This window comes from Leucopleurus acutus (assembly GCF_964270905.1).
Source record: "Leucopleurus acutus genome assembly, chromosome: 1".
NCBI lineage: Eukaryota > Metazoa > Chordata > Mammalia > Artiodactyla > Delphinidae > Leucopleurus > Leucopleurus acutus.
Genome location: NC_139142.1, coordinates 76,023,040 through 76,044,535, shown reverse-complemented (window position 1 = coordinate 76,044,535; position 21,496 = coordinate 76,023,040). Strand labels below are relative to the sequence as shown.

At 40.3% G+C, this 21,496-nt stretch overlaps 1 protein-coding gene across 2 annotated transcripts; it reads right to left on the bottom strand.

Annotated features, from left to right (window-relative positions):
• Window positions 1-2,303: 2,303 nt before the first annotated feature.
• On the bottom strand, window positions 2,304-19,965 carry TTC5 (tetratricopeptide repeat domain 5). Of its 2 annotated transcripts, XM_082833591.1 has the most exons (10): window positions 19,887-19,965; window positions 16,334-16,466; window positions 15,197-15,408; window positions 14,686-14,836; window positions 13,428-13,519; window positions 10,263-10,319; window positions 9,529-9,675; window positions 8,978-9,192; window positions 5,789-5,933; window positions 2,304-2,904 (listed from the first exon to the last, which is right to left on the bottom strand). In XM_082833591.1, exons 1-10 carry the CDS (start codon window positions 19,935-19,937, stop codon window positions 2,785-2,787), a joined length of 1,323 nt encoding a protein of 440 aa, XP_082689717.1. In that variant the 5' UTR covers window positions 19,938-19,965; the 3' UTR covers window positions 2,304-2,784. The 2 variants fall into 2 exon arrangements, with proteins under 2 accessions (XP_082689717.1, XP_082689718.1); XM_082833592.1 differs by lacking the exons at window positions 13,428-13,519; window positions 16,334-16,466; window positions 19,887-19,965 and having other exon boundaries at window positions 15,197-15,355.
• Between the last annotated feature and the right edge of the window lie 1,531 nt (window positions 19,966-21,496).

Sequence of the window (21,496 nt, the reverse complement as noted above, 5' to 3'; positions counted from 1 at the left end):
CATACTACAAATATTTAGGAGAGTAAATTTGAAAACTTAAATGAAATGGATAAATTACTAAAAAATACAAAATATCAAAACTTAATCAAGAGAAACTTGAATAATTCAATCCAATAAACCTTAAAGAATTTAAATCAGAAGTTAATCTTTCCATAAAGAAAATGCCAGGTGCTGATTGATGACTTTATGGGCAAGTTCTACCAAGAAAAAGACAAACTGATTTTATATCATCTTTTCAAATAAACACACAGGAGATACGCTCTTTACTCATTGTATGAGGCTAGCATAACTTTAATACCAAAACCAGACTAGAATAGATTAAGAAATAGTGTAGACTCATAAACTAATATCACCTGTGACCCACAGATATAAAATCTTAAATATTACACAAGTAAATCCAGCGATATAAAAAGAAATACATATCCTGACAAAGTAAGTTTTGTACCAAGAATGCAAGTTTGATTTATTAATCAAAAGCTGAGTACTCGGGCTTCCCTGGTGGTGCAGTGGTTGAGGGTCCGCCTGCCGATGCAGGGGACACGGGTTCGTGCCCCGGTCCGGGAAGATCCCACATGCCGCGGAGGGGCTGGGCCCGTGAGCCATGGCCGCTAAGCCTGCGCGTCCGGAGCCTGTGCTCCGCAACGGGAGAGGCCACAACAGTGAGAGGCCCGCGTACCGTTAAAAAAAAAAAAAAAAAAAGCTGAGTACTCTAATCCACCACACTAACAGATTAAAAGAAAAAAAAAGGTCATCTGCCATCTCAATAAATGCAGAAAAAGCATTAGATAAAATGTAATACCTTTTCATCATAAAAACCCAGATAGGCTTGAAATCTAAGATCAGGCATATGTAAAAACTATATAACAAACATCTTATTTAATACTGAAATTTTGAAAATATTTCCTTTAAGTATAAGAACAAGACAAGGATGCCTGCAATCATCACTTGTATTCAGCATACTAGAGATCCTAACTACTGCAGAAAACAAAGAAAATAAAAGGTAAAAGGACTGGAAAGGAAGACACAAAAAAGTTGTTATTTATACACAGAAAACCAAAAGGAATCAACAAATTATTAGAATGAGAGAGTTCTAAAAAGGTGACTATAAAATATATAAAGTCAATTTATATCTATTCCCAAGCACAGTTAGCAAATGTAATTTTTAAAATTATACTATTTACAATAGCATAGAAAACTACAAAGTATCTAGGAATAAATCTAATAAAAGATATATAGGACTTTTCCAGAAAAAGTATACAATTATATTGAAATATATGGAAGACTTAAGTAAATGAAGAAAATCATGAATAAGAAGATTCAATGTTATAAACATGTCTGTTCTTCCTAAATTGATCTATAAATTCAATGCAACCCCAAGCAAAACCCAGAGGAGTTTTTCATGAAAATTTACGGATTCTAAAATGTAAATGGGCCACTGGTTAAGAACAACATGGCCCATTGTTATTCTGATTGGATACTGACTTTTTATAAAATGAGAAGACAATATGGTATTGGAATAGAAATAGACAAATAGATCAGAATAGATCAGAAGAGAAAGCTCAGAAACAGACCTATATACTATATATAAAAAGTTGATTTAAGACAGATTGGGCTTTAAAGATCAGTGGGCAAAGGATAGATCTTTAATAAAAGGTGCTGGGGCAATTAATTACTCATTAAGAAAAAAAATTATATACCTACATCGTAACACAAGGAAAGGTCATAATGAAAGAAAAGGACAAAATGATAAAAATTCATAAATCAACAGAGGGGATATGTCTTGATGACTTCAGGATAGGGAAGGACTTCTTAAAACACAAACATCACTAGAAGTCTTCCAAATTAATCTGTATCCATTAATGCACTCTCTGGTTATAACCATTCAGTTGGTTAATAATCCTCCCTCATATTTCCCTATTTTTCCACGAGGATATTAAAAGAAACTGTTATAAAATGTATCACTAGAACCTAAAGGAACTGAATATCTAGCTCTCTCTGGTCTTTCACCCTAGTAACACTATTAGAATAGTACTGCTGTCATGTTGGACTATGATAAGGGCCACTCCTAAGGATGACAGAATGGGGAAGTGGAAGGAAGCTGGTTCCCAACAACTTTGTGGAACTGCCATTCCTGCCCTGGGCTGCCTATTGCCAGATTTCTTTTAACTGAGAGAGAAGTAAACTATTTTGCTTAAAGAAAAAAGCGGGGAAGGGGGTATTACTCTAATGGATTGAAGTGATCCTAAAACCAAGAATTCAAGCCTAGAGAGAATGAAGCAGGCCAAACTACACAGTATTTTTTTTCCAAACAAATTTAATTCTGTTCCAGCCCCAAAGAAGGGGAAGCACCTAAATTTTAAAAATAAAAACTGCTCAAAAACTAAGTCATTAAAAAAATTAAACCCCCTCCCTTAGCAATAAATACTGAAATGATATATACACATGAGGCTTAGGAAGGAGGCAAGAACAGGAACCTTGGGGACTCTGTCCCATGACAAGGTCCCAACACTTCTACCAACTCCATGCTCTTTGCCTAAAACATAGAAGAGCAATGGAAGAGGCAGGAGATATACCAGGGACATGTGTGGCCCCAGAGAGAGCGGGAACACAACAGGAAAGAAAGAAGACACAAAGTGTCTTACAGGGCAGAGGAAAGGAAAGTTGTCATCTAAAACGTCCCCCCAATTCCAGTTGCGTCACTGGATCTGGCTGGTGCAGTTGCCGAGTGCCCTTGAGCTTTTCTCCTCGCCTCTACTCCCTCTTTAGCATGACATCCAAGGAAGGTCATTCACACTGTGGCCTCGATGCCACTGTGGCAGCGGCCTGGCTGCTGGAGCCCTGAGGCTTCCCATTCACCACCAGCAGGAGGGGCGTCTCCACACGAACACTGGAAAAGGAATAGTCCTGGAAAAGACACATATACAGAGGCTCATTACAGATCCTAAGATGGAAGAAACTCCAGCGCAGGGATACACCACCTGTGGCTTTCTCACCCCCTCCTTTCTACCTCCCGCAGCAGATATACCCCTTACCTCCATCTCACATTAAACAAAGCTGAACTAACATAGGGGATGTAATTTTCCCAAAGTTTTCAATCTTCAGAAGGAAAATCTGGGACAGGTAGAGTGCCAGTAACTGTCATTACAAGAATGGGACAATTCTGATTCAAAAAGAACAGGATCCTGGCACTGCCCAACAAAAGGGTCCCACCAGCTCTACAGAATCTTCCCTTCCCACAGTGTTTATCATAAATTATAACTAAATACACACAGCAGCCAAGCCAGAGCCAATAGAAAGTCTGAGAAACTCTTAGATCAAGTGTTTGTAAAGTTATAAATTAATCTGCCTAATATAAATTAGACTTACTTCTCCTTTAGTATCAGGAGGAATTAACAAAATGTAGGTTTAAACATTCTCCTAATAACGGAAAACATCAGCTCAATTTATCAGTTCAAATGTACTTTAAGTTGCAAAATGTGTTGTTAAAAGATCTTTATCCAAAAAATACTGTTCCACTTGGAGTATAAAGGAGGTTCTTTTGAGTCAAAATAAAGAAGTGAATTAAACAGTTTTCATAAATCAATTTTTAAAACATCCTAACAGGAACATGGGCAAGTGACCAAAAAAAAGCAATTTATAAAAGAATTATAGTCAATAAACATATGATAAAATTTTCAACCTCACCAATAATCAAGAAACCAAAGCCAAACAATATTGATGCTATACTTTTCATGTAAAATCAGCAAATAATTTTTCAAAGGTTTCTACACAGAGTTGCAAAGAAAACCACAGAAAAACAATTACTGACATCCACGGTTGATATTAACTGGTACAACCTTCCAAAAAATAGTTTGGCAATATGTATCAAAAGTCTTAGAGGGACTTCCCTGGTGGCGCAGTGGTTAAGAATCCACCTGCCAATGCAGGGGACAAGGGTTCGATCCCTGGTCTGGGAAGATCCCACATGCTGCGGAGCAACTAAGCCCATGTGCCACAACTACTGAAGCCCGTGAGCCCTAGAGCCCACGCACTGCAACTACTGAGCCCACGCACCACAACTACTACTGAAGCCTGCATGCCTAGCCCTGCGCACTGCAACTACTGAGTCCACACACCGCAACTACTGAAGCCCGCGTGCCTAGAGCCAGTGCTCTGCAACGAGAAGTCCCAGCAATGAGAAGCCCGTGCACTGCAACAAAGAGCAGCCTCCGCTTGCCACAACTAGAGAAAGCCTGCACGCAGCAACAAAGACCCAACGCAGCCAAAAAAAAAAAACCACAGTCTTAGAATTCTGCATACCCTTTGGAGCCAGGATTCTACCTTAGAAATTCACTTAATTTCTTTAATGAATTAATTAAATTTATTTAATAATCATGGATATGCACAGGTATTAAAATATTTACTAAAGTACTTTTATAGTAAGGAACAATTATTAATAATCTAGATCTGGGGTCAGCAAATTTTTTCTGTAAAGAGTCAAATAATAAATATTTCAGGCTTTGTGGGTCATATAGTCTCTGTCACAGAACTATTCATCTCTGACACTAGTAGAAAAGCAGCCACAGACAACAGTAAACAAATGGGTATACTTTGTTTCAAAAAAATTTAATTACAAACACTGAAATTTTAATTTCCTGTAATTTTCATGTATCACAAATTATTATTATTCTTTCAATTGTTTTCATTAAAAAATATAAAAACCATTCTTGGCTCACAAGCCATACAAAAACAGGCAGTGAGCCAGAATTGGTCAACCGGCCAGAGTTTGCTGACTGACCCTTAATCTAAATGGGGAAAAAGCGGTTAAATATCTGCTCTTGTAGAGTTTTGTAAGGATTAAATGATCCAATGCAGGCCATAAAACTCTTTGCACAGTGTCTAGCAGTCAGTAAATTTTAACTATCATCATCATCTTCATCACCACCTCTACGTGTTAATTCAAAACAATGTTGCAGAATATGGAAAACCACAGGAAATGTTCACAAACATTTGCATATAATACTCCACTCATAATTAAAAATATACATACAAATGTGTACATAAATTTATGAAAAGACTGGAGGTTTACATACCAAACTGTTAACAGTAATAACATCTAACTGACAATATTTTAGTCCATTTTTTAAAATTTATTTTTATTGAAATAATTGGCATATAACATTATGTAAGTTTAAGGTATTAATCAACATGTTAATTTGATATATTTATATATTGCAATATGATTACCACCATTACATTAGCTAACATCTCTATCACATCACATAATTATCATTTCATTTTTATGGTGGGAACAATTAAGATCTAGTCTCTTGGCAACTTTGAAGTTTATAATACCATATTGTTGTCTATAATCACTATGCTGTGCATTAGATCTCCAGGACTTATTTACCTACTGGTTGCAAGTTTATACCTTTAAACAACATCTCCCCAATTCCACCATCCCAGGATAATCAACCATTCTACTCTCTGTTTTCACAGTTCGGCTTTTTAAGATTTCACATGTAAGTGATATCATATGTATTTGTCTTTCTCTGTTCAGTCCATTTTTTAAATTCTTTTTGTTTACTAGTATTTTTTTAGTAAACAAAAACAAAACAAAAAACAAAAAAATTACTTTTTAGTAAAACTATTAGTAAAAAATAAATTACATATACGTGTGTAAATATAGGATATCATACAACACACACACACATATATATGCATTATTTTATGTATATTTTTTAAAAGAGGTAAACGTGCCCCACTTTGAGAGCCTATGAGGTGAGAAAGAATCCTAGCCATCACTCACCTTTCCCTTGTGCTGAATTCGGTGAAGCCGAAGGTTAGGCTCAGGGATGGCTACAGAGTCCCCAATGAGCACTCCCCAGCTCTGCACCATATTATATACCATCACTGCACAGCAAGGTCCATCTGAATCTACCAGGCCAAATGTACTGCCAGGTTAAGATGGGTTAAGAGAGAGAAGAGAGAGGAAAAAAAAAAAAAGCTTTCTTAGTTACTTATTTAGAACTCCTATGACAGGTACTATCATTCACTATGTACATCTGAGGGTTCATTTGTCTTAGATATGTATCTTTAGAGAATATGCACAAGACTCATCAATCTGTCACTTTTCTAAGAACTTGGGACACATTCAACAAATATTAATAATGAACTAGTTCGAAATGTTGCAGCGGAAAAGTATTCCTGCTCTATCAATTTAACTATCACAACCTTCATCAAACTCGCTAACCATTACTGTCAATTTAATTTAATTCCACAAACTTTCACTGAATACCTATCATGTGTCAGGCACTGTGAGCGAGCTTATTAGTCTAGTGGGTGTCAGACAATTAGACCATCACTGACAGTACAACTGCAATAGGTGCCAGAATAGCTTTTTGCTTGTGATGAATTCAGTGAAGCCAAAGGTTGGGCTGTGGGAGCCCAGAGGAGAAATGTCTAAATCAATGGAAAGCCAGGAAGGTTTCCGTGAAGAGGAGACCCTCAAACTGAATCTTAAAGAATGAAAAACTACCTGGGTTAAAACAGGAGAACTAATCCTCAGTGGAAATAAAAAATCTCTAAGGGAAGGGGATATGGCTTGACTGGGAAGGAACATAAGAGAACTTCTGAGGTGGTGGTAATGTTCTCTATAGGTGTTTAGGTTATATGGGTGTATGCATTTGTCAAAACTTAGGAAATATACACTAAGATCTGTACATTTCATTGTATGTAAATTTTACATAAAAAGAATAAAATTATGAACAAATATTGAACTCTACTTAATGACTGCATGCTGAAGTATTTAGAGGAAAGTATACTAATGTCTGCAATTTACTTTGAAATGGACCAAGAATAAGAGAGACCAACAGATGAATAGGGGAATAAATAGATCTGTGATAAACTAAGTATAATAAAATATTAATAGTAGACTATAGGTACACAAATGTTCACTGTAAAATTCTTTCAATTTCACTGTATGTTTGAGAATTTTTATAATAAAATGTTGGGGGAAAAATGTAATCTATATCAAGAAGCAGCAAAAAGATTATCCAGGCATAGTAACTGTGTGTAAAAACACAGAGGCATGAAAATAGCTGTTCTGAAACCTACAAAATAATCCCAAGGTTGGGACAAAAGGTACAAGCATTAAAGTGACGAAGATAATGGACACAGGGAGGCAGGGAGAAAATAATAAAGCGTTTTGGGTGTTAAGCTAAAGAGTTAAAACTTCATCCTAAAAGCTACAGAGTACCAGTAAGAGATTTTAAACAAGAAATAGCAATGGTCAGATCTGCATCTGGGAAATATTTCTCTGTACTGTGGAACAGTGGAGGAAAAACAGGGAACAGGGAGACTTGTCTGTTGATGTGTTAAGAGGCTTTATTAAATTAGTAAAGACAGGAAAGTAGGGACTAAAAGGTATATCTATTGGACTTGGTGATTGCCTCAAAGCAAGAGAATGGAGAAGTCTAGAACAACTTCCAAAAGTCTTAATTAAGTGACTGAGTAGAGGTGGCACCATTGATTGAAAAGGAATTCAGGGAGGACAAACAGGTTGCCAGAGAAAGATGAGGTGAGTAATTCTGAACATACTGAGTTAGAGGTTTCTTATTATAGCCCAGAGGCAGCTAGATAAAGGAATCCAAAAGTTGGAAATGAGCCCTGGGCTGGAGCTAGACCTGTGAGCATAGAAGAGGCAGCCAAAGACTTGGGTTTGTATGACGTCACCAAATGAGATGACCTATAAGTGAGATGGTGAAGAATCGATGCTCATGCCATCACTTGGCACACCCAAATTCACAGCAAACACTGCAAATCAAGCACAGCATTCTCCTGGTGAAACCAGTCAAAGCCTCAGAATCCTTCTTTACAGTAAATCATGCAGCCACTGCCAAGTGATCAAAGTTGGCATCTATTTGCCATCCTGATATAGAGTGAAAAGAGGAAAGGAACAAAAACAGAGTCCTCCTAGACCTTAACGTTTAGAAATTGCACATAAAAAGAGGAGCAGCAAAATATTTGTTCTCAAGGGCCCCTAAAACCCTACCTTTGTCTATATTTCTTTCTCATTCCTCTTAACTCTAGGGTCTGCTCTAGTAACTACACTTTTCTCAACTATCTTCTTGCTCTTCAATTGTTCAAATTCGTATACCATGAAAATGCCATGGAGGAATATCAGGCATACAATGGGAGTTATATTTTAGTTTGAATGGAGCAGAAGGGATATGAAAGGGAACAGTGACAGAGAAATCAGCATGCTTCCAGTAGAAGCTACTGGATCAAACACTGGTGATCCCAGAAACAAAAAAAATTCAGTGGAAAACAGGAAAAGGAAACTAGTCAACCAGGGATTGGGAAGTGAGAGAAGGACCAAGGAATGATGATACTGACCAAACCCTCATTTTTCAAGAGTTAAAAATTTTCTAAATGAATATTTTTAACTCATTTCCTCTGCTAGACTATAAGCACCCTTCATTTGGGTGTGTTACATTTTTTTTTTAACTCCCTACAACACACATAGCAGATGCTCAATGAATATTTGTTGAATAACATCTGAGAGAATCTCTCCATCAGGCCATAAATTCAAACTCAAAGCTCACCTTCCAGAACTGCTTAGGCATACCTAAGTCCAAACAGGACTTAGAATTCTTCCTCTTCGTGCCTCTATGATCATGAAAACACAAAGAGGTAGGAGAATTTTAAGGTTTCCATCTGTCTCATAAAAAAAAAGTAGCTGTCAAATTTCAGCTTCCAATATAGGAGTCCACAGAACACCAAGCTCAGGGAAAAAACGGACGGTGACAGAATCTATAGAGATTGTTAGATATCACCTAAACAATACCTGCTCACAGAAGGGAAGACAGTCACAGAAGGGAAGCAGAACTCACTAATCTCTGACCACTAACAATGTCCTCAACTTTTAGAGAAAGGCCAGGAAATAAGAGCAACTAGTTTAAAAGGATGAAAAAGAGAAAAGGCAACAGAAACTCACAAGGGGACTTTCTCCTCCGTAGTAAGGCTGAACACCACCTTTCCCAGGACCACAGCTCCACTATTTACACCAGGCTGCAGAGCACTCAGGGGCTTGCGCTCCAGGGTCACTTTCTGCCCAGAGGCTGACTGATAGTGCCCATCTCCACAAGGGCCTAGATGGGCTGGGCGCAAGCTTCCCAGCATGCTCTGTAACTTTCTGGTCTTCACCTTCCCCTGCAAAGGAAAAGGAAATAGGTAAGAAGCTGGGAACTGATGGGGAGGGTGGGAGGGAGGAAGACGCAAGAGGGAAGAGATATGGGCATATATGTATACGTATAGCTGATTCACTTTGTTATAAAGCAGAAACTAACACGCTATTGTAAAACAATTGTACTCCAATAAGGACGTTAAAAAAAGAAGCTGGGAACTAGTCACTCTCCTTGAGAGTCTAGTCCTCCCCTCCCACCTACCCACTTCTATAGGGTCACTACTACCGAGGCCTACTTTATTCTTATTTTATCGGCCTACAGCAGAATAAAAAAGCAGAATTCAGCATTTAGACATCTCTACCTTGCTCTCAAGGAGGCTGGTTAATCTATTCAGGAAATCCAGGAGTTGCTGCTCTCGCTGCTGGGGCTCTGGCCAGGCAGGGTCCAGTGCTGCAGCCCGAGAAAAGCCTTCCAGGGCCTCCCCATAATTCTCTTCATATTTATGTAACTGCACAAGAAGTAACCAAAAAACCTCCCAATTATAAGTGTGTTCAACACAAACTATCCGTGGGGTGGGGGGAGGGGCTGGGGAGAGATTAGTAATAGCACAGTGGGCTAGGAATCTAGAGAAATAAACTGTTTTCCTTCCCAGCTGTCTTCCTCTTCTACAGATGAACAGCCTGAAGAGCCAGTAAACACCTTACATCCTGGCCAAGGTGATCACAACCCCAAAGATGGAATCATTTCAAAGAAGCTAACTTCCAAACTCTACAACAGTTAAGTTGTATATATTGGGTGATTCTATTTTTATTTTTAACAGTTTACAATGAACACTTCAGGAAAGTCTTCTGAACTGTGTCCCCCATCCTCTATTTACCCTCCCACCAACTCAGCCCCTTTTCCTTTCCCTCCAGATACTTTAGTCAAACTAAGCTAGCTCTTCCCAGAAATAATTTGGCTTTCCTCTCACAGTTTGTACCCAACCTTGTCCCTGTGAATACTCAGTCATCCTCACAGGCTAAGACCTAGATATCTTATGTATTTTACCTTCAGATGACCACTCCCCCACACAAATGATTTTTTTTTTTTTTTTACCGTTGCCCTGTTCAAATGAAGATCAGGATTGCTGGAAGCTGTCCTGTCAACCTTCTCCTATAGTGGGATAAAAAGATCATCAGTGGCTCTTGTCACAGTCTTAAGGATGGCCATGCACAGCATGTCTTAAACCTCCTTACCCTGGAAAAATTTAAGTTTCTTGCTTGTCAAAATGTTTCCCAGGGCTTCCCTGGTGGCGCAGTGGTTAAGAATCCGCCTGCCAATGCAGGGAACATGCGTTCGATCCCTGGTCCAGGAAGATACCACATGCCACAGAGCAACTAAACCCATGCACCACAACTACTGAGCCTGCACTCTAGAGCCCGCGAGCCACAACTATTGAACCCACGTGCCACAACTACTGGAGCCCGTGCACCGAGAGCCCGTGCTCCGCAACAAGAGAAGGCACCGCAATGAGAAGCCTGCGCACCACAACGAAGAGTAGCCCCTGCTTGCCATAACTAGAGAAAAACCCACACATGGCAACAAAGACCCAATGCAGCCAAAAATAAAATAAATTAAAAAAAAAAAGTTTCCTATACCCACACTGTTATACAGTAACTGCTTGTGTGGCACATACTACTCAATCCCTGAAACCTCAAGGATGAAAGGGTTTCGTATTTGCATGAAACTTTAAAATATGATTATAATTTATCCATGCAATAGTATAAAAATAGAAGAAATATGTGATTAACATCTGATAAAGGGACTTCCCCGGTGGCTCAGTGGTTAAGACTCCGTGCTCCCAATGCAGGGGGCCCAGGTTCAATCCCTGGTCAGGGAACTAAATCCACATGCATGCTACAACTAAGAGTTCACATGCTGCAACTAAGGAGCCCACGAGCTGCAGTTAAGACCTGGCGCAACCAAATAAATAAATAAATAAGTCTGTCATACAGAGTGAAGTAAGTCAGAAAGAGAAAAACAAATACCCTACGCTAATGCATATATGTGGAATCTAAAAAACTGGTATGAACCTAGTGGCAGGGCAGGAATAAAGACGGAGACGTAGAGAATGGACTTGAGGACACGGGGCGGGGAAGGGAAGCTGGGATGAAGTGAGAGAGTAGCATTGACATATATACACTACCAAACGTAAAATGGATGGCTAGTGGGAAGCTGCTGCATAGCACAGGGAGATCAGCTCAGTGCTTTGTGACCACCTAGAGGGGTGGGATAGGGAGGGTGGGAGGGAGGCTCAAGAGGGAGGGGACATGGGGATATATGTATACATATAGCTGATTCATTCTGTTGTATAGCAGAAACTAATACAACATTGTAAAGCAGATATATTCCAATAAAGATGAAAGAAAAAAAACCCTTGACCAATACAGGTTTGAACTGCATAGATCCACTTACATGTGAATTTTTTCCAGTAAAAACTACAATACTAAAAAAAAAAAAAAAAAAAAAAACAACTGATAAAAAATTTATTTTAATCAATAAGATGCTGGTATAAATGAGGAAAGCCTAGGAAAGAAATGATGTCAATTTAATGCATTTCCTCTGCCCATGAGCCTGGCTCCAGATACAAACATCTACATCCAAGCTCCCTTAAAACACACAATGAAAGCCAAATTCTGATTCTCCAATTTCAATACAGGGCCAGAAACCACATGACAGTGCAGACAAATATGTTATGAAGAAACTGCTGGTGATGTTCATGGCTATGATCACTTTATTTTTTTAATTCTATTCATTGCCTGGCACACTGCAAAAGCACAAACAACATGAATTAAATTGTTTAAATGGTTGGTTCAACTATGTTTAAAAATGCAGGACTGATGAAGAAATTAAGAGTTCAAAGCAACTGTTTAGCAGAAGCCAAACATAAAATTTTAAGGTAGTACGTCATGCTTTAAAATGTAAACGTTTACCAGATTAAGAAATCAGAGTAAAATATAATTCCTCAGCCTGAAAATTTCCCTGATTGAAAAAAAGAACAACCCCACTGGCTATACAGGTTGAGTTAAATGCCACCATTAAGACTACAGCGAGAAGCACAGTGTGTGAGGAAGTCATATCTGTCATTTCTTAAAATGCCATTTTATTACTGCACACTTCTCTGTCATGAGTGTGAGTCCCACCAGTTGAGCTGCACTCATCGGCACAGCAGTGAGGGCAAGAGCACGATTGTGTGCCCACAGCTCCCGATTATGGCTGCCTCAGAGTTCAACCAGGGTAATGCCAAACAAATAGTATGAGAAGTGTACTTTTTAAGAAATTAATCTGAGTTGAGCTATTTTTGAAATATAAAAATTGGTTGTATTTTTTAAAGCTATAATTCTTGTAGACGTCTTGTGGTTAAAAATTTGACTGTGCTTATTAAAAATGGTTATCTATGTTTTGCACTTCAGCTTTGTGAAAAATAAAGTTCCTGTGGGATGGTGAAAAAAGAACAGTTCCTAAACTGCAAACATGAATATAAGGTAGCGATAGTCCTTATTCTGCCAGTCAGAGCAAAATAAATAATGGTAAGTTAAAAAGCAAGTCTCCATGTCAAGAGAAAACAAAAGAAAGTGAATATGAAGCCTATATAAAAAGTGCTCAAAAGGTCAATGTAAACCTTGTAACAGTGAGCAGTCAGCCACTCAAGGCCTGAAGGAAATCCCCCTGCAAGTGGCTATCGATATAAACATAGCCTGAAAGCCTAAGGCAAAGCATGAGCTCCAGTGAATTAATCCCTAGGCTACAACGTGGAATGGGCTACATGCTGTTTTCCATTTTAGTCTGTGGGAAGTCCAGAGCCATACTATCTAATGGTGAACCTGGGGATACTGCTTAATTTATACTTAAGTATCAGAGTTTTTATTTTTCTTTAAAAATGTACACGAATATTAACAAGCATTATTTTCACACAGAACATATTAAAGAGATGAACATGTTGGCATGGGCTCTGTGGTTTGGTTATGCACGCCTGTACGAAATCCAAACAGCTCAAGGAGCTACCTAGCACTGAGGCACACACTGCAAGTGGTTGCTAATACTCAAGTTATAGGAAGAGATACATCACCTTTGTACAACCAGCTTTGCGAAACTACGCACACTGGACGCCAGCGAACACTGCCCGTGCGTCTTGCTAAAAAGCCACGAGGAAGACTGAACAACACTCTTGTTTCTGCTGCTGCCTCTATATATCTTGCCTGGGTGACCATAAATACTTACTGCTTGGGCATAGGCACTGAGGGCTTGCTGGGAGATCTTAGGGTTCTGGCCAGTATTAAAGTAAAGAGAAAGGTACGCATTCCCCAGAATATCTGAAAGAGAAACACAGGGTTCCGCATGTAAGGAGCTTGAAGTTGCCACTCAATCCTAACAAGGAAAAGGCCGAACAGACTAAAAAATCCACAACTCTTCTTGGATGCATAAGAAAGGGGATAACACAGGGCAAACTGCTGCCCCCAAAATTGGAGAGACAGGTGAATACAGGGAGTTATGGCTTAGCAGAGCAGAAACTTATGAGCTACCACAGGAACACTGCTGGGGTAGGAAAACCTGAACTGAAATTGACGAATTCTGGAGGCTCAGTGTGGACAAGCCCAGGGGTCCCAGTCACAAGGGAGTCCCCACAATATTGTGAGATTTACCTCCAGGAACTCAACCAGATTCCCACAGCAAATATCGGAGAACACCCTCATACTTCCAGCAGAGGGAGGGGGCAAATACGCCAGAACACTCTCTTCTTCTTCTTCTTGTTTTTGTGGGTTTTTTGGCCACATCACATGGCTTATGGGATCTCAGTTCCCCGACCAGGGATTGAACCCAGGCCATGGCAATGGAAGCCTGTGATCTTAACCACTAGCCTACCAGGGAACTCCCAAGCACTCCATTCTTAACAAGGCCTGCCCTCAGTAGAAACTAATTAACCAGAGTCTGACCTGCTATCAGTTATCAGAGGGTAACTGACCTAAGGAAGAGAAATACCCAACTCCAACCCACTCTAGCCATCCTGTCCCACCTAAGGGAGTTGCGGGGGAAGAGAAAAAAACTAAGAAACTCAATGATGGATCATCTCAGAGCTCAAGTTCAAACTATAAATATTTTGGTTACCCTCAAAAGTCTATATGAAAGGCCCCACGTCTGAAACAAACCATTGATGACACTAAACTTACAAGTATACCCAAAATTCCACTGGGATAAAGAGGCAAACATGGACACAAAGGAGAAACTACAACAGACTGCACAAAAGCCCTGGCTTGCTTATATGGAAACATAAGCCTCCTCTCTTGGATGAAAAGGTCCAAGAGTTCCTAGAATAGTGGTTCATCAAAATATCTTTTGGGTTTCTTCAAAGCAAAGATGCCCTGGCTTCACACTTATTGGAGTCAGACTCAATAGATGGGCTCCAGATGATTCTGGTGTGCAGCCACAGTTGAGAACCACTGCTCTAGAAACTTGCCGGAGATCTTTTGAGAGCACTCACACCAAGAGCGGCCATCAAGGATGTCCATCTGCACAGCCAACTTAGCCTGTCGGACACTGTCCATGACATGGCGAGAATGTTCATCTCCAGAGTCAGTCCGCAGTTGGCGAAGCACCATTGACAGGTTTTGAAGGGAGACTTTGTTCTTGCACTGCAAATGCAGAAGGCGTATATTCAACCTTTGTGATTCTAGTTCCCCTTTCCAGATCTACTCTATCTCAATCTTATTTTAATTTTTCATCTTAATTCTTACTGCCATCTGTGTCTTAGACCCCCATTTACAGGACCAACTTGGTTGCTAACTTTTCTTCCCTTCTCATCTACCCCTGAACCTGATCCCATCATCTTCTTCCTTTCTCAGTCCCCTGTCCCTGTTTCTCCCACTTCTGATTCTGTTCTCCTAGTTCCAGTACAATTCTACTCTGGTATTCATGATCTAGGGAAACTCACAGAACCAAAGAAATCCCATCCTTCCCATCTGTGTTTTCCAAGGGCATAGTGGGTGGCTCACATGGGTGAGAGCTCCTGAGAAGCAGGTGTGGGCAGCTGCAACATCCCCTTTTTTCCAGTACACCTCACCCAGCTGGTTCCAGGCTTCCACCAGCTTGGGCTCCAGCTTCACAGCCTTTGACAGAAGCTCCTCAGCCTCAGGGCTATAGTTAGGAGTCACATTCAGTGCCTTCCCAGTTAGCATCAGAACCTGTGCCTTGCCCTGGACAGAACCTAGGAGGAAGGGAAAAGAAAAGTGGAAAGGAAAGTGGAAACCCAGGCAGTCTTACAGGTAAGACTAGAGTACTCTCTCAAGGAATAACCCCATGCCAGTTCTAGGAATGAAATAATTGAGAAAATCTTCATGAACAAATCATTTATTGAAAACCTACCACATGCAGTGTACTGTCAGAAAACAGGGTACCAAAGAAAGCATTATCCCTACCTTTGAGGGGCTTACAATCTAGTGGAGAGGACAATGCATATCCATGGAAAATCAAAAAAACAATGACAAGGAGCAGATGGCATACACCCAATGAATGGACTTTACAAAGTGAAAAGGAGAAAAGACAAGACACTCCAGGGAGAAAAATGATGTAAACGAAGAGGCAGAAATACATGTGGCATGTTCGTGGGAGAAAGGATGGTTCAACCTGAATGAAACAAAAAGTTCCTTTGTAAGTAGGTAGTCAGAGATAAGGGTAGGAAAAAAAAAGTCACACAATGGAGACTTGAATACCAAGTGAAGAGGTCTGGACTTCAATCCGTCAAAAGTAGGAATCTTTGAAGATACTTGAGCAGAGAGGCAGACAAGGAATGAGAGTAAATGCATGAAATAAGGATTTAGAAACATAATGGCCATGGTCATTATTTAAGTTGATTTGGAAGTAAAAGAAATTAGAGGCAGAAAGGTCAGTTAAGAAGATCACTGCAATAGTAATCAAGCAACAAGCATGCTCTTTTTTATTTCATGGCACTGGGAAATGGAGTTTAGAGAGCTGAAAGGCTGCCATCCTTGCACAGGCACCTTTAGAAGAAATATTGTTGTACCATCTTGTGGCAGCCACAAATAGGATACCAAAGAGTCTACAGAGAGAGCAAAACTCCATCACATTTCAGTGAGGGACCAGGGGTTGGCGTGTTCTTTTGGGACTCATACCCACTACTTCCTCCATCTGCTGCAGGGTCTTCTCCATCTCCTCCCGCACATCCTGTTGCTTCCTCCCAGCATCCTCAACACTGTGTGTCTCGAAATAGCACTCTCGAAATGAATAGAGCCGATCCACCAGTTCCTAGGAAGTATAAGAACGGTACCATTAAGTGCAGAGAATACCAGACAAGTAAACTTGAGATTGGCGAGCCATACCAGCTTTTGGCCTGGAAATGCTGATTCTCTACCTTACCTAGGAATGACACAAGAGGCAGGTGGACAGGTCTATCAAAAGACCACAGATCGTGAAGGAAAGTAGCCCAGCCCACTCTCACACTGTCCCAAGCCAGTCTGCACCGTCATGATACTTCTCTCCTCCCAGATCCAGCAGAGCTTCCAAAATGACTAAGCACTTCACATACCATAGTCAGGAGGGAGGAAACGCTTTGCAACTTGAGATAAAACAAAGTTAATAAGATCATCCTATCTGGTACTGGTCCCCAAAGTGTAAAACTTCGAAATTTACCTTTTTAAAACTGGACTTCCTAACAACAACAATACCTTACCCCTGATTATTCCTATGTCGGTGTCTGAAAATACATGACCACTGTGAACATGACAAACAAGTAAGAGTCGTTTTCCACAACAAACAGACCAATTTAAGCTTGATAATCTTGGTATTTTTTACAGAGTTTTGATTCTTTAAACACTTGTGCTTTTGTTTGTTTTATTTTTGTCAAGTCACCTTCTGGCTCTCTTGCATGCTTTCCAAGTAAATGTTCTCTTTCCTCTTTTAAATATCTCTATCTCTGAGTCTTCCTGGGACACCAGTCAAAGCTTTTCCATTATCTAGTCTTTTCCTAAAACAAAACAGCAGCAGAAAGGTATAATCTAATCCTACCAAGTCTTATCAACCACCTCCACATCACATCCCAAATCCATCCACCTGTCTCCATCTCTCTATGACTATCCTCATTTCTTGCCTGGACCATTTCAATAGCTTCTTAACTGGTCATCCTGCTTCTACTCTTTCCCATTCTCCTCACTATAGCTGGAGTGGCCTTACAGAAATGTACCTCATGTCACAACACTCAGATAGTTTCCCACTGCAGACAGAATAAAATCCAACTCCTTATTACAGCCTAGAAGACTGTTAAGATCTGACCTCCCACCATTCATCCTGACACAGACTTCTTATCACTCTCCTACAATTCTCAAGCCACACTGGCTTTCATCTAGTTCCTCAAATCCACTAAGCCTAATCCTTAGCTTTTCCCTCTGCCTGGACATTCTTTCTCCTGACCTTTGCATGGCTCATTTCTCATCATTATTTAGATCTCAGTTCAAATATCAATTTTTCAGAGACGCTCTCCCTGACTACCCAAACTAAAGTAACCCTTTCCTCCTCCGCCCCACTGTTAAATCACACTCTTACCTTCCTTCATGGTACTTATTTGAAATTATGTGGCCTATTCATTAATCATCCACTGTCTATCTCCACCACTGGAATGTAAGCTCCATGATGGGAGTATCTTAATCGGTTTTGTTTAGAGCTATACCTGAGCACTACCAGAGGGTGTGGGACATGATAGGCTCTCATTAAATAAATCAATGAATCTCCCTTTCTCTAACAAATACTTATGTACTATACTTAATTTAAAATCCTACCCAGAATGAAGAAGTTAGACTATCACTTTCTGCAGCAGTGCTTTTCAAGTTGTGTTGCGTGTATTATTTCCAGGACCCAGGCTACAGACATTCTGATGTTAGTGGTTTTAGCAGAACCCAAAATGCTGCATTTTAACAAGCACCCTGCATGACTTTAATAAAAATGATCTGTAAAACACACTTTGAGAAAAATCGTTTTATATATTCCTTCTAACTTAAAATGTCTGTAACAATGAAATAAAGTTTACCACCATTCCTATGAATAGCAACATCACCATCCTTTTCCTCTCTCTACTGCATTCTCCTATTCCATCCCTGCACCTTCCCCACTCACCCCCAAGATACGCCAGGTATCCTCTACCTAGCTGCTTAGGGCATCTACCACAAATCAAAGCAGGAAAAGACAGCTCTCAGCAAATACTACAACCCATTTCCTTTTATCCTGCAATCAGCACAGCTACACATTAAGAATTATCGAAAAGGTCTTATTGTCTGTTTTTAGTTGTTATAGCAAACATGTAAGAAATTGTTTGATTTTGTTGTTGGTTTGTTTTCCTAGAGTGAACGTTTTTAATAACTTTTTTCTCATGGCAAAAATCAATATATATTAGTTGTTAAAATTCAAATAGGTACATGTAAAATAGAAAAGGTTAAAAATTCCTCATAATTATCCCAATAACCTCAGAGATAACCACTGCTTAGTTAACCTTTTCAGGTTTTTCTCTACATATACACAAACATACATACACAAACAATGTTTGTAATATGGAGCCAGGATTGAGAATCTCTGATTTCAGTCAGTCACACTAGTGAATAAAATTAAATTAATTAGGGCTTCCCTGGTGGCGCAGTGGTTGAGAGTCCGCCTGCCGATGCCGGGGACACGGGTTCGTGCCCCGGACCGGGAAGATCCCACGTGCCGTGGGGCGGCTGGGCCCGTGAGCCATGGCCACTGGGCCTGCGCGTCCGGAGCCTGTGCTCCGCAGTGGGAGAGGCCACAGCAGTGAGAGGCCCGCGTACCGCAAAAAAAAAAAAAAAAAAAATTAAATTAATCAAAGTCAACTGGATGTGAAATAAAGCTCACACTCTAAAAAGCGTTATTATTTTAATCTGCTCAGGAAACAAAGAAATCTCACCAATGTTTAAACTTTTGCAGTAGAAGCCTTTAAGAAAGTTACAAGCCTGTCATAAGCCTAATGTTTAAATTTCAGGCTGTCTTAGAACACAAAAAACTCTGTTTCTGAGGTTTAAGAAAAATCTTCGGTCATCAAAAGAAAGGTAAAGAACCAAGCAATTAGTTAGCTCCTACCTACCAAGTACAAAAGACTGTCCCACTCACCACAGTCAACTGTGGACTGGGTGAAGTCTGGAGACTTCTGCCCCAGGCCCCAAACTGGAATTGCACAGTGTGCAAAAAATCAAAACTGTTAAGTTCTAAGGGGAGTAACCAGAATACACGCGGTGCAAGCCACTACTGTGATCGCTGCCAATTTGAAAGCATAAAAGTACTGGTCTTTGTGGGGATCAAAACAACATGCGATAGGTAACAGCTCCTGCAGATCTGCCAAACACAAGTGTATGCTATTTGTTGTGAGTGAATTGAGGGGAAAAAAAATTCCCAAGAATGTACAGGAATAAAGTTAGCAATAAATCCTCTTCCCAACAGGTCTGAAATTGAGTGCAGTCAGGTCAGCAGCAGGCGGTCCCAACAAACTGGCTGCGCCCGTCCCCTGCCCGGGACCTCCCCTAGCCAGCTGCGGCTGCACCTTCGGGAGTTGTTATAGTAACCACACAGACACCAGCGGCGGGTATATGTCAAGAAATTCGAAGGCACTGCATAAACTGGGCTCTCTACTTCCTCCCGAGTAAGACAGAGTTTAATCTATGGCTTCACCTGCAATTTCGGCAAAATCTCCTTGACTTCTTCCTCTTCCTCAGCCATCATTTCCCAGACACCCTTAGCTTCTCCGCCCCCAACTTTATAACCACAGAGACGCATACCCGTCCCCACCATGGAGCCACAGCGACATCTAGAGCTCTGGAGGCTTACCGCGCCTGAGTTTTCAAAGAAGCTGGTTTTGAGCTGGTTTTCAAAGAAGGGCGTCGCTCCAAACCTAATTAACCCAATGCCTATAGCTCAAAGGAAATGGTCTGCAATCACTTTCGAATTCATAAACTTGTTTCTTTTCCAAATCCTGTAAACAAAATATTCTCAGATTGAGTGTATACATATTATTGTTTCGTATCTTCCTATTTATTTATACCAAGATTATAATACCCCAAAAAAGAAAACAAGCTAAGACAGTGGATGCCTGTGTTGTTAAGTTTAAAATTTTACAGGAAATGTAGTACAATGGTAAGGTAACTTGTCTGAATGTTTTCCAGGCCTTACAGTGATTTTCTATACATGAGGAATTTTATGATTTTGAACACACTATCCTAATAAATCTACTGCACTTGGGATGGTATTAAGAAAGCCATCACGGGCTTCCCTGGTGGCGCAGTGGTTGAGAGTCCACCTGCCGATGCAGGAGACACGGGCTCGTGCCCCGGTCCACGGAGCGGCTGGGCCCGTGAGCCATGGCCGCTGAGCCTGCGCGTCCAGAGCCTGTGATCCGCAGCGGGAGAGGCCACAACAGTGAGAGGCCGCGTACCGCAAAAAAAAAAGAAAGCCATCACTAATACACTAATAGTATATGTATTAGTACACTAATAATGCTTATATATTGATAGGCTTTATCCCCAGGGGTATTTAAAAAAACAATGTCTCTGGAGAGGGAAATAGGGGGACTGAGGGTTGTCTGGGCAAAGAACATTCTTTTCACTGGGTACACTTTTGAATGTTTTATCATGTACATGTATTACCTATTCAAAAACAAACATAATTTTTATTAAAAATTTTTTAAAAATATATTTATTTATTTTTGGCTGCGTTGGGTCTTCATTGCTGCACGTGGGTTTCTCTAGCTGCAGTGAGTGGGGGCTGCTCTTCGTTGCGGTGTGCGGGCTTCTCATTGCGGTGGCTTCTCTTGTTGTGGAGCATGGGCTCTAGACACATGGGCTCAGTAGTTGTGGCTCACGGGATCTAGAGCGCAGCCTCGGTAGCTGTGGCACAGGGGCTTAGTTGCTACGCAGCACGTAGGATCTTCTCGGACCAGGGCTCGAACCTGTGTCCCCAGGTGGACACAGGTGGATTCTTAACCTCTGTGCTACCAGGGAAGTTCCCAAACATAATTTTTACATAAAAAAGTATTTGCTTCCACATAGACTATCTCTGAAAGAGACACAAGACACTGGGAACAGTAATTGCTTCCAGAAAGGGGAAGTGAGTGGTTGGGGAATAGGGGTGAAAGGTAGAATTTTCACTCTGTGAATTTTTTTTGTACCTTTTGAATTCGTACCATATGAATGTATTAAACACTTAAATAACTTTTTTTTAAGTACCATGTAATAGTCCACCAGAGTTTTTCTTTACCTTTTAGTTTTAATTATAGCTTACTCACA

Excerpts from the sequence above, each read along its gene's own strand:
- TTC5 (XM_082833591.1), bottom strand. The coding sequence starts at position 19,937 with ATGATGGCTGAGGAAGAGGAAGAAGTCAAGGAGATTTTGCCGAAATTG. Across the intron at positions 10,320-13,427 it reads TCAGTGCCTATGCCCAAGCA|GAGAAGGTTGACAGGACAGC; the intron begins GTAAGTATTTAT and ends ATCCCACTATAG. Across the intron at positions 5,934-8,977 it reads ACGGAGGAGAAAGTCCCCTT|TACATTTGGCCTGGTAGATT; the intron begins GTGAGTTTCTGT and ends TTAACCTGGCAG.